The sequence below is a fragment of the Schistocerca gregaria genome, chromosome 5, assembly GCF_023897955.1.
Source record: "Schistocerca gregaria isolate iqSchGreg1 chromosome 5, iqSchGreg1.2, whole genome shotgun sequence".
Lineage (NCBI taxonomy): Eukaryota > Metazoa > Arthropoda > Insecta > Orthoptera > Acrididae > Schistocerca > Schistocerca gregaria.
Window position 1 is genome coordinate 492231568 of NC_064924.1, and position 12325 is coordinate 492243892.

At 36.2% G+C, this 12325-nt stretch overlaps 1 protein-coding gene across 5 annotated transcripts in view; it reads left to right on the forward strand.

The window, feature by feature from the left end:
* The first annotated feature begins 1027 nt into the window (after positions 1 to 1027).
* LOC126272719 (zip homologous protein 2-like) overlaps positions 1028 to 12325 on the forward strand; it is a 136967-nt gene continuing 125669 nt past the window's right edge. For 4 of the 5 annotated variants that reach the window (XM_049975760.1, XM_049975761.1, XM_049975762.1 and 1 more), the window contains exons 1-4: positions 1151 to 1531; positions 1895 to 1959; positions 3111 to 3230; positions 3957 to 4039. In XM_049975760.1, coding sequence (XP_049831717.1) covers positions 1420 to 1531; positions 1895 to 1959; positions 3111 to 3230; positions 3957 to 4039 — 380 coding nt within the window. In that variant the 5' untranslated portion in view covers positions 1151 to 1419. Of the gene's footprint in view, positions 1125 to 1150; positions 1532 to 1894; positions 1960 to 3110; positions 3231 to 3956; positions 4040 to 12325 lie in introns of those variants that run through there. The other variant, XM_049975764.1, reaches the window with a different exon arrangement.

Below are 12325 nucleotides of genomic sequence, written 5' to 3' on the forward strand. Positions count from 1 at the left end.
CTGAAGACAACGTAGAACCTCTCAACTTTATCTTCTTTTCAAATTTTTATTATGTGATTAAACTCACATGCCGGTATAGCTGAACCGATGTAGGTGTTCGTTCGTTCTATGTGTTATAAAACATTCGAAGATTGATCTTAATGAACAAGAACGATGTACAAAGTACATTTCACGATCAAGTTAGGTAGAAGACAAAAATTTTAGGAAACTCAGTAAAATAGCAAGCGATGCGCTTTCAAGCCTACTACAGCTTTGTAAACTTTAACAAAGTTCCACTCAGGAAGCACACATGCTGAAATTGAACCTGAGATACATCAGAAAACACTAGCATCAAACCATGCAAATTGACATTGCCATAAATGTATATAATTTTTCTTTCGTGTGGCGAATCCGCAGCTGCATCATTTGCCGGTGGACGCTAGGAAGAAGCGCTACATTCAGTTTTGGCGGGCTACGCAACCCGCCGCTCAAAATGAAATGCCACAAGCAAAAGAAGAATTTTTTTACAGAAACGTTAATAATTATGAGCATGCGATTAATAGCGAATATGTTCGTAGGAATAACGAAGAGGAGCAAAGTGAAGGCGAAAAGCAAGAATGAAGTACAAGAATCTCTACACAAAAAGAATGAACCTGGTAGCAACAGGAAACAATATAGACTCAAAATTCTAGTTTTTTTCTCCATTTCAATAGTTTTGCTCCTACCGATCGTTTCTTCCGCAGAACTCCCTTGCTGTTTGACATCTGAGCCGCCCGCCAGCTTACCATGAACGTCGTCTGCATCTACACCTGTGGTAGCGCCGTAGTTGGGAAAAGTGGTCGGGTCTTCCGACTTCGTCACTTTGAATCGTTCCGACATTTCTGTACGAGACTATTTACGCGATTACAATGTCGCACACACGAAGCTCTCGCGAAGAAGACGCACATGCAACTTCACGCCGCTCTGTTGGCAGCCTTACACCGGCTAAGCACAGTGGCGATCTGTGCGCCACTAGCGCTCCTGGTGTCAGCTGTGAACATACATCCCCACCACACTCCGTGACGTTTGTTAGCAACACTTTTTTTGAATTTCAAGAGATGTGCCGTCGTGGTGATGGACAGATATGCACTGTATATCGTTGTATGGTAAAGTGATGTTTTATTTAATCGAAAATACACATTTGACAGGTTAATTTTAGTTCTAAGGACAAAGACGATTCTCTAATGCAATAAGCAAATCAGAGATTTATCTACAAGATAATGTGAATTATCTGTGTGATTACTCTTTGGCATGTGTTCTCGTCCGAAAAAGTGTTGGAGGGAAGTTTGAAGTGTTATAAACTTCGTCATTCTAATACAGCTGTTCTTTCAAGTGTGCAGGCTGTATAAACTAAAGAGAAACCCTAAATGTGCTTTAAATCGTTCTCTCTAATCGAAGAAGATGGACTGGATACACTGCAATTCTTGTTATACACAGCCGTCAGAAATTCGTGAAAGAAAATTCTTACTAACTAGCTGTGGTCACATCTATTGCAGCGAGTGTTTAAAATCGAGTAATTACGAAGTTTGTATTTAAATGAATAGCGTCACATTATTGGAACTTGAGTAATCTTCCTATGATTGTAGTATCGTGTTCTGAATCAGAATCAAAAGAGAAACTAGTTTCCTAGTTTTCTGCAATTACTTACTAGAAATACAGCATTTGTATATATAAATCATTGAAAACTGAGTAACTATTTGATATCACGATATTTCGGTTTGACATTTTTGCAAAGTCATCAGCAGTAGTTTTGCACATTATCTACTTCATTCTGCCATTTCTTGAGTTAGACCTATGTGGAGCGACTGTGAGATTTATCTATATACTTAAACCAGTGTGATTAAAGAAATAATGTGATCTCCTTTATTAATTACAGCAATTTTGCAACAGAAATGTGGCGTATGTGGCAATCAGTACACAACAACTCAGTTAACATCGAAAGTAAGTACTTGCGTCAGATTTAAAACATTCAGTTACGTAAACAAACACCAGATATATCTTGTACGTATTTCTCAACCATATATGACAACATTATTCGAAAATCCTGTTTATCACATTTAACTTAAGTATTAGTTGTTTTCCTTTACTTTATTCATATTTAGATGACATTGTACAATCACTCATTGTATATTAGTCTGTACAGCAACAGAGTGAATAATCCAAACCAATATTTACAAAATGTGTTGGGTACTTCCAATATTGTATACAGTAGGATAGCTAATAAAGATTTAGAAAGGAGAAAGCAATGATGCTCTGGTTTACTTCTCATGGCCTGTTGAACCAGGCATGTCATTAGCAGATGGCAACAACAACTGAAATATTGTTGAGCAATCTAATCATCATATTCCTGGAACATTCAAATGCATTCAAAAAGTTAGTAGGCCTGCACAAGAAGAATTTCACTCTTAAGTAATATATGATAATGTGCCTAGTATCTGCTCATTGTGGTATGATGAAGAGGCTGGATGAAATGTGAATACCTCTCACAGAAACAAACAACAAGAACATTGCAGATATTGCTGTTCTCCCATAGCAAAATTGTCACGTGTGGCTAGCAGAGTATGTAGACCTTTCTGCTGTGTATACTACGTTTTTAAAATAGCAGTTGCTGTTGCCTATTTTTCTGTGACTTTATATATGATTTTGTGTGTGTGTAAAATGTATAGTTCATAAATTTTTAAAGTAAGATAGAAACACTGAACCAGACAGTTTGTTGTGATAACATCTCAAAACTATAAGTTCTTTACCTTACTTTCGGTTGTATTTAGCAAAGGCAACTTACTGTAGCTCTTTGCTGCATGTTTGTGAACATTCTTCTGTAGGCTACTCCATTTCCTCAGTACAAATGCAAAAAACGTAAAAATAATATATTTTTACAGTTCCTCTTTATGTATTTTCATCACTATAGCCCTGTGTTTTCTCTACCTCTACAGTTATTTGCACAATTTTTAAGTTACTCTATCGATCTGCAGAAATTCAGTCACATTAATGTTTTATTAATATTTACTCATCTGGTCACAAAATTTAGTCACCCAGGTTAACTGCCCTCGTAGTAACAGTGCCTCATTTATTTATCACAATTTCTGTTGCAGATGAGACCAGATGTGCAAGAATATTTTACTTCACCTGATGAATTTCTAAATAAACTGATTCAAATACTTGCATTTCAAAATGGGCACCGTATGCGCATGATTGCTCATCTTAAGGCTCTGGTAATACAACTGAAGCTACAACTCATCCTGTTTTTAGTACTTTATATGAAATTCCATTCAATTTAGAAGCTTTTAATTTATGATCACAGTGTCAGATAAAATATTAAAAGCTATAGTTACTGACAACATTGAGGGAGGAAATGTTGAATTGTCCTGTATGCAAACCCTTCACAAAACACAATCTATTCAGTAATCAATGTTGACATAGAATGCTTTACAAAAAAACAAAAAAAAAACAAAAAAATCAACTTAAAGGCAAGTTGTCCATAGTCAGACTCATTTAAAATAGCCTAGCAAATTTCCTTTCATGGTTACTCAATTAGTCTTAAGTACTCCACTTCCCATACCAAAGAATACCATCGCAATACTTAGCAACATTGTTATACTTATTCTGCATCTATGTAGGGAAATAGTTCTACTTAAATATAAATACAATGGACACTCCATTGCAAGTTTTGTTGATGTATTATCATTTTTAAATATAATCTACCAACAAACATTTTCCTCCAGACATTCAATAAATTTGTATTTCAAAGCTATTTACCCTGAAAGACATGTCTTCAATGAACATGGCACCATGGAGAATACATCACTATTATAATTATTTCTCATGCCGAAAGTTGAACGCAAGGCACACTGTATCTTAAGAAACACTACATTTGTTTGAAGTAATTAGAAAATAAGACATACACCAGAAAAAAGTAATAGCTTTTTCCTTATCTACAGGATCTTAAGTATAAAGCAGCAAAACAAGAAATCAAACGACTGCATGATATCATACGATCATTCCAGAAAAAGCTGAGTAATATGTAAGTATTTTACATCTCTGTGCAACACTTTTATTACAGTGATGATTGTTGGAGGAAATCAAGGATTGTTTGTGTGTGTGTGTGTGTGTGTGAGAGAGAGAGAGAGAGAGGGAGAGAAGGGGGGAGGGAGAGAGAGAGAGAGAGAGAGAGAGAGAGAGAGAGAGAGAGAGAGAGAGAGAGACCACTGGTGCAGTTACATTATGAGCTTCACAGAAGTTATCAGCGGTTGATTACATATTTCCTATTCCTGTTTTGAATACTAAGATTTAAAAAGTAATAAAGCAAGCACTTTAGATAACATAAAACTGATCAGTATACCTGAATATTGTCTAACTATCATTTTTGTCTGCAGATGCTCTTGTAAGGCCTTCTTTAAACATTGTAATTAATAATTTACATCATAATTTGAAGCTGTAGTCTGGTAATAGTTACTGGTTGCTGTTAAGAATTTATATACATACATGAATGTGGAACATAACAGTGGTAGATAAACAGTAGCACAGTAGTGTGAAGTCCATGCTGAAGTCATTCAGCTGTTGGTGCCCATATGGTATCCATTTAGATGGGTTCTTTTGTGAGGGAAATATGGAAAAATATGTACTACTCGCCATCCTACACAGCATACTGTGAGGTTGATCACCATCAGTAACCCTCCAGACTGAAATGCTGTGAATATGCCTTGACGCAGCATAACTCATGTTGCACAAATTCCATAGACCATAGTCATCGAATATTTAAGAATGACAACATTAGTGACTTACAACAGACTTAGTACAGAGTTTCAAAACTTTATGAAATTTTATTGTTTTCCTTGCTGACACCATACTAATTGGTGAAAGAAAATATGTTTATCTCTTACTACATTCTCATTGTTTATGTAATAAAATGGCAGCACCAGGCATGACTTTTAATTTATTGCTTCTTTATTACCAACTCTATTCACAACACATTTGCAGATGTTATCAACATATACCACAGAATGTCACTGAATAATTGTATCAATGGATGATGCAGAGGTTTGGAGATATGACTTTTTTTACAAGTGTGAGTTCAGTTCTCAAAAGGAATGGGGGTTGTAGTTTACTGTTACTCTGCTATCTGAGTATCTGCTCTCATTTTGTGATGCATTCCTAAACTATTGAAAGTGGCTTTACAATTAGCCAAGTGTTAGCAGAAGTCAAGGAATCAACATTCAAGACATTTAATTCTAACTTGTAAAAAAATTATAAATAGGTAAGTTCTAACAACCAATCTATTGAACTTAGACCACATCTGTTAGTTTATCAGGACTGAAGGATAGACCCAGTAGCATACTAAGTGGGAAGATATCTTGCTTTAAATTTTCTGTAAGGTGCCTATAATTTTCTATTGCAAATGACTATCTGTTATTTCAACTCACTCCAAAGTTTCATGAATACAGCAAATCTCTCAATCTAATACTCAGTAGAGTGTATGTTATCAATTTTGTGAAGCAGACAACCAATGTATTTTACATCCAATAACATCTCTAAAACTTTTTTTCTATTACATAACTGCTTTGCATGCTCAGATATATTGATCTATGAGTTATGTTCATACTAAATTTCACCCAGTAAACTCCTTTACTCTTGCATCAGCTACTGTAACAAATTATACAATTTCACAAGCTTCAGAATGGTTGCAAATTGAACAGTGATCCAGAAAGTGTAGAATGTATTTCTTTATTTTCATCTATGATCGCAAAGTGTTAAGTCCTCAGACTACCAGTTTCGGTCATCAATGACCGTCTTCAGATAAGTTTTAAAAACATGCCCTAATGCAATGGAGCCATAGTCACATCATAAAAAGATATATCCAGAATCAGCCCAGTATTATCATACATAAATGAAATAACGTATATGCTAGAGTCATTTTGTTAACAGTGCTAATATGGCAGTTTGTTTTGAACAGAAGCAGTGGTAGTAGAAGTATACATTATATTTCATTTATGCTGAGTTGACGTTATATTTATCTTTTGACAATGCCACTATGGCTCCATTATATTAAAACAAGTGTTTAAAACAAGTCTTAAGATGGTCATTGCTGACCGAAACCAGTAGCCTGAGGACATAACATTTTGTGATCATAGACAGAAATAAAGAAATTCATTCTAAATTATACAATAATTCACGGCAGCTAAGAACTCAAGCTACTCTTCGATGAGTGTTTTCTCTTTGCACATGGTTGGAGGACCCCTGCCACAGGTGGACAATGAATGGCCAGCAGCAGTAGCTTCGCATCAGTCCCACCATGCATTGCTCCTCCCTGCTCTTTCTCCAGATCTGAACTGATACAAAACATCACAAACTACAGCAAAATATTGCTATACAAAAATATAAGTATTGCATTGTTCCACCTGTTTGTATATGAAAGGAAAATTTCTTGTTCTAATCACTGTCAGAAATTCTGTTCTTTGATATATTTCTCTGGTATAAATTAACATATGTTCCAAGGCACATCAAAACATGAGTTAAATCACATAACCCTTGAGTTATAATAACCTTTAAATTCTAACATAGTAACTAAGGGAGATGATGAAGAGACTGAAGAAATGTATGATGGGATAAAAGAAATTATCCAGATAATTAACGGAAACAGAAATTTAATAGTCATGAACTGGAACTCAGTCGCAGGAAAACGAAGGGAAGGTCAAAGAGTAGATGAATATGAACAGGAGGGAAAGGAATGAAACAGGAAGCCACCTGGTAGAATTCTGCAGAGAGTAGAGCTTACATCATTCATCCAAGCCTCAGGCCTCAGTGGCGTGCAGTTGGAGCTGTAGCGGTTATAATGCTAAGTACTGACAAAGTTATTTGTGCATTGTTATACAGTTATTAAATTTAATAGTTTTCAGCAGTGTTTTGTGCTGTTTGTGGTGAAATAATGATTTAATAATATTTTGGAAACTTATGTTCACTGTGTGTTTTAGAGTTTTCTATATTTTGAAGTCATTTAGTAACTTTCTAGCTTTAGTTTTCAACTGATGTTTTATTGTTTCTAGTGAAATATTTCATTAAAATTTTCATTCATGTTTTAACCTTGTTGAGTGTTCTAGTGGCTGCCTGAATTTTTGGTTTTAGCTAATAATTTTGTTAAGTTTTGTTAGTGTTGGTACCAGCTGTGGTGTAGTAGTATAATACAATTAGTTGCTTTCTTAGTAGACAGAGAATTTCGAGATTGTTATTGTTAGTTCTATAAATACTTCTGCTGGTATAACTGAACTTAGGTAATGTAGACATGTAGGTTTTTTTCAGTAACTGTAAAAGTTTACTGTGAATGAGAAGCGTGGGCTCTGTCATATCCTTGTGAGTAGTGGGTTACGGTGTGGGATTTGTTCAATGTATTTTCATTGGGGAGAATGCAGTGGGGAAGCCAGTGGGCATTCTAACAAAATCCTCTCATAGGAATGCAGAATCTGTAGTAAAAACAAGTTGATAGAGGAGCAGGGGCATAAGATCTGTGCTCTTCATGTGCAGTTACAACATGCAAAGGAGGAACCAGATAGGTTGAAGAGGGTGAAAGGTGGTGGGCAATGGGAACTGGCAGTTGGCAAGAAGGCAGCTAGTAAGAGGAGGTATTCAGACAGTCATACTTTGTGTATATGCAATAGATTTGACCAGCTGTCAGATTTGCGTGGAGAGCAGCCTTTTGTAGCTGTAGATGTAGGTAACATGCAGCAGTCCTCAGCAGTTAGGGGGCTTAGGTCAGTTGCAAAGTCTAACAGAAAGAAGAAGGTTCTGCTGCTAGGTAGTTCACACGGTAGAGGTGTGGGCCAGCAGTTGCAGGAAGTGTTGGGGAGTGAGTATCAGGTCACCAGCATTGTGAAGCATAGTGCAGGGTTGACTCAGGTGACTGATAGCATAGGGAAGCTACGTAGGAATTTTACAAAGGAGTATCAGGTACTGACGCATTCCATGACCTTGGAGATTTGCTCCTCAATTTGGTCCTGTGGAACTTGACGTGTAAATAAATGAAAATAAACATAATTTAATCATTGCTAACACTTGGTTTAAGAATTATGAAAGAACGTTGGATACATGGAAGAGACTTGGAGACACTGGAAGCTTTCAAATTGATAGAGTTATGGTAGGACAGAGATTTTGGAACCAAATTTTAAATTGTAAGACATTTCCAGTTTCAGATGTGGTCTCTGACCACAATTTGTTGGTTATGAACTGTTGGTTGAAACTGAAGAAATTTCAAAAATGTAGGAATTTAAGGAGATGGAACCTGGATAAACTGGAAGACCTGGAGAATTTTGAGTTTCAGAAGGAGGATTAGGGAATGGTTGACAAGAAAAGGGGAAAGAAATGCAGTAGCGAAATAATTGGTAGCTTTGAGAGTTGAAATAGTGAAGGCAGCAGAGGATCAAGTAGGTAAAAAGATGAGAGGTATTAGAAATTCTCAAGTAACACAAGAATTATTGTCTTTCATTGGTGAAAGGAGAAAATATAAAAATGCAGTAAATGAAGCAAGTGAAAGGGAATACAAACATCTAAAGAATGAGATCTGCAGGAAGTGCAAAGTGGCTAAGCAGGAATGGCTAGACGACACATATAAGGATTTAGAAGCATATATAACTAGGGGAAAGACAGGTATCTCCTATAGGAAAATTAAAGGGTCCTTTGGAGAAAAGGAATCTACCTGTATGAGTATAAAAAGCGCAGATGAAAAATAGGTCCTAAGCAAAGAAGGGAAAGCTGAAAGGTGGAGAGAGTAGTATATAGATGGCCTATACAAGAGAGACGTACTTGAGGGCAATTTTACAGAAATGGAGGAGGACGTAGATGAAGATGTGATGGCAGATATGATACTGTGTGAAGAATTGGGCAAAGTGCTGATAGACCTAAGTCAAAACAAGGCCCAAGGAGTAGACAACAACTACTGAGCCAGCCACGACAAAACTCTTCCATTGGTGGGCAAGATATACAGAATAGGTGTAATACTCTCAGGCTTTAAGAAGAATATAATGATCCAACTCCAAAGAAAGCATTTGATGTCAGGTATGAAAACTATCAGTTTAATAATACATGGTGGCAAAATATTAACAGAAGAATGGAAAAACTGTTGGAAGTTGGCCTCAGTGAAGACCAGTTTAGATTCTGGAGAAATATAGGAACACGTGAGGCAGTGCTGACTCTATGACTTCTGAAAGAAGATAGGTTAAGAAAAGGCAAATCTATGTTTATGACATTTGTCGACTTTGAGGAAGCTTTTGACAGTGTGGACTGGAATAATCTCTTTGAAATTCTGAGGACAGAAGGAGTAAAATACAGGAAGAAATAGGCTATTTACAATTTGTACAGACACCAGACGACATTTATAAAGAGTTTGAAAGACATGAAATGGAGGCAGTGGTTGAGAAGGGAGTGAGGTTGTAGCCTGTTCCAGATGTTATTCAATCTGCACATTGAACAAGCAGTAAAGGAAACCAAAGTAAAATTAGGAATAGGAATTAAAGTTCAGGGAGAAGAAATAAAATCTTTGAGGTTTGCTGATGACATTGTAATTCTGTCAGAGACAGCAAAGGACTTGGAAAGACAGTGTCTTGAAACAATGATATAAGATGAACATCAACAAGAGAAAAAGAAGGATAATAGAATGTAGTTGAATTAAACCAGTTGGTGGGAATTAGATTAGGAAATGACATGTATAGCAGTAGATGAGATTTGCTATTTGGGCAGCAAAGTAACTGGTAATGGCCAAACTAGAGAGGATATAAAATACAGACTGGCAATGGCAAGAAATGCATTTCTGAACAAGAAAATTTTTTTAACATTGAGTGCAGATGTGTCAGGAAGTCTTTTCTGGAAGTATTTGTATTTAAGTGTAACCATGTATGGAAGTGAAGCATGGGTGATAAACATTTTAGACAAGAAGAGAATGGAAGATTTTGAAATGTGCCGCTACAGAAGAATGCTGAAGATTATATGGATAGATCACATAACTAATGAGGAGGTACTGAATAGAACTGGGGAGAAAAGAAAAATTGCCGTAACCTGACTAAAAGAAGGTATTGATTGGTAGAACACATTCTGAGAAATCAAGAGGTCACCAATCTGTTACTGGAGGGAAGTATGGGGGGGGGGGGGGGGGGGGGGTGATCATGGAGGGAGATCAAGAGATGAATTCAGTAAGCAGATTCAAAAGGATGTGGGTTGCAGTAGTTATTCAGAGATGAAGAGAAATGCAAAGTATAGAGTAGCATGGAGAGCTGCATTGAACCAATTATGGATGTAACAGGTAATTAACTGAAGCTGAAATTTGGTCTGAGAAAAAGGGAAAAAGACTTGAACCACTGTCACTTAATTTTGAAAATCATACACAATTTGTGTATGGCAGTGGTGTATCAGTAATCATTTCTAAATATGGAACTGGAATATCTGAACCTTCCAAAGATGACAGAAGAATATGAAAAACCCCCCATTAAAATATATTTGAGCTGGGGCAAAACAGAGCAAAGATGGGATACCTCCTACCACAGAAATATCCCTATCTCTTATGGCATAGTGGTCCTGTTTTCCACATGTTATATTTTCCAAACCTACTGGACAATAGACTGGTGCTCCCCAGCAATGCTGAAGAAACTTCAGTCCACTGCGTGGAGCACACTAAATCCAACATGCAAATGGTTTCCCTAGTTACTTGGATAACCTTTCCCAAAGGGCCAAATCTTGCCTGTCTGCAACATGACGTGTTGTCTTTATGGTAAGTAACTATCTGTCGTTTCCTACATTGTTGATTTTCCTACTGGGCCATAATATAATCTCTGTAGCTGTTAATACTTTGTTGTCTTGCATCCACTTGCAGCAGTTTAGGCAGAAAGTTATAATGTAGCAATAATCCCACATGATTTCTTTTACATTTATTGTTGCTAATTGATATGAATCTAATCCACCAATGCAAACTTTAAAAATGAAACTTAATTTCAGACATTAATAAAATTATACAATCATCAAAATTTAACATCTAATCCAGGTTCTGGAAGCTTAGCTTGAACTATCCAGAAGATAAATCACTGCAAAATGTAAAGCTTCATTCAAAACAGCCTATTAAATCGTTAATAATTTACAAAACTATAAAGTCTTTAAGTCGTCTAGTCTCGATGGAATGCTTCATGTGAAGTCAGTTTGGGTATGTAATAAACTGACAGTAGGGAGGAGATTGAGCTACAAGATCTATAAGTAAGCAGCCATTATGGTCAGTTCCTTCACTGATCCCTTGATTTTTTTGCTTTGCAAGACTTCCTCCCATACTAATGTGTATGTCCGCACTTTTTCTGTACTATATATATCTCCTGCTTCCCTACAATCCCCATTTCTGTCAATCAGTGGGAGTTGTTGTCCAGTCCTCTTTACTGGAATTTGATCCGAGCATTTCCAGTCTTAAGCTCTTAAGCTGCTGACTAGAGTTGGTTTAGGCTCATAATTTATTTATGTAAAAGCCATTTACAACATGGTACTGCCCAGAGAGACTTTTACATTACGCCAAAGATTTTATACACAAGGCTTACAAAGTGAATAAACTTTAAAATATAAGGAGATGAACTTCTGTACCTTTTAATTTTCAGTTCTTGATGAAAATTACAGTGCTGGTATTTGATGTACAGTACTCACAACAACTCAGTAAATTTGCAGTCTTGCATTCAGAGGACATTACAAACTATCCTTCGGAAAACTGGAAATTATGATTTACGCATCTGTATTTGTTGATTAATGTTTAATGTGCATCACAGAAAAAAATATACAGATATAATTTTTAAATATGCAAGCAGCACCACAGCATGAGGAAACAAAATGTAGTCAATTATTCACTATTTATAAAAAATTGAAAACAATAAATTTTCACATTTCCATGCCATAAGACATTACAGTATCAAAATATGTATTTTGCAGTATTTAGAAAATTTTTAGCCTTATAACAGTGTTGCCTGAGCTTAATAAAAGAGAGAGAGAGAGTACCAGTCTTGTGCTGTGTTTCACATATTAATCCTTCTTCAAAAGTAACATGTTTTTGTCAGTCATGGATACTTTATGCATAGTGAACCACTCTCCAAGAAATCACAGTTGTAATAGCAGTGAGGAGTGAAGTCAGGGATGAGGAGGTTCTCTGCAGAACTGGCGAAGAAAGGAACTTATGGAAAACACTGACAAGAAGAAGGGACAGGATGGTAGGACTTGTGTTAACACATCATGGAATAACTTCCATCTTACTGGAAGGAGCTATAGATGAAGACAAAGATTGTAATATAAACAACAAATAATTGAA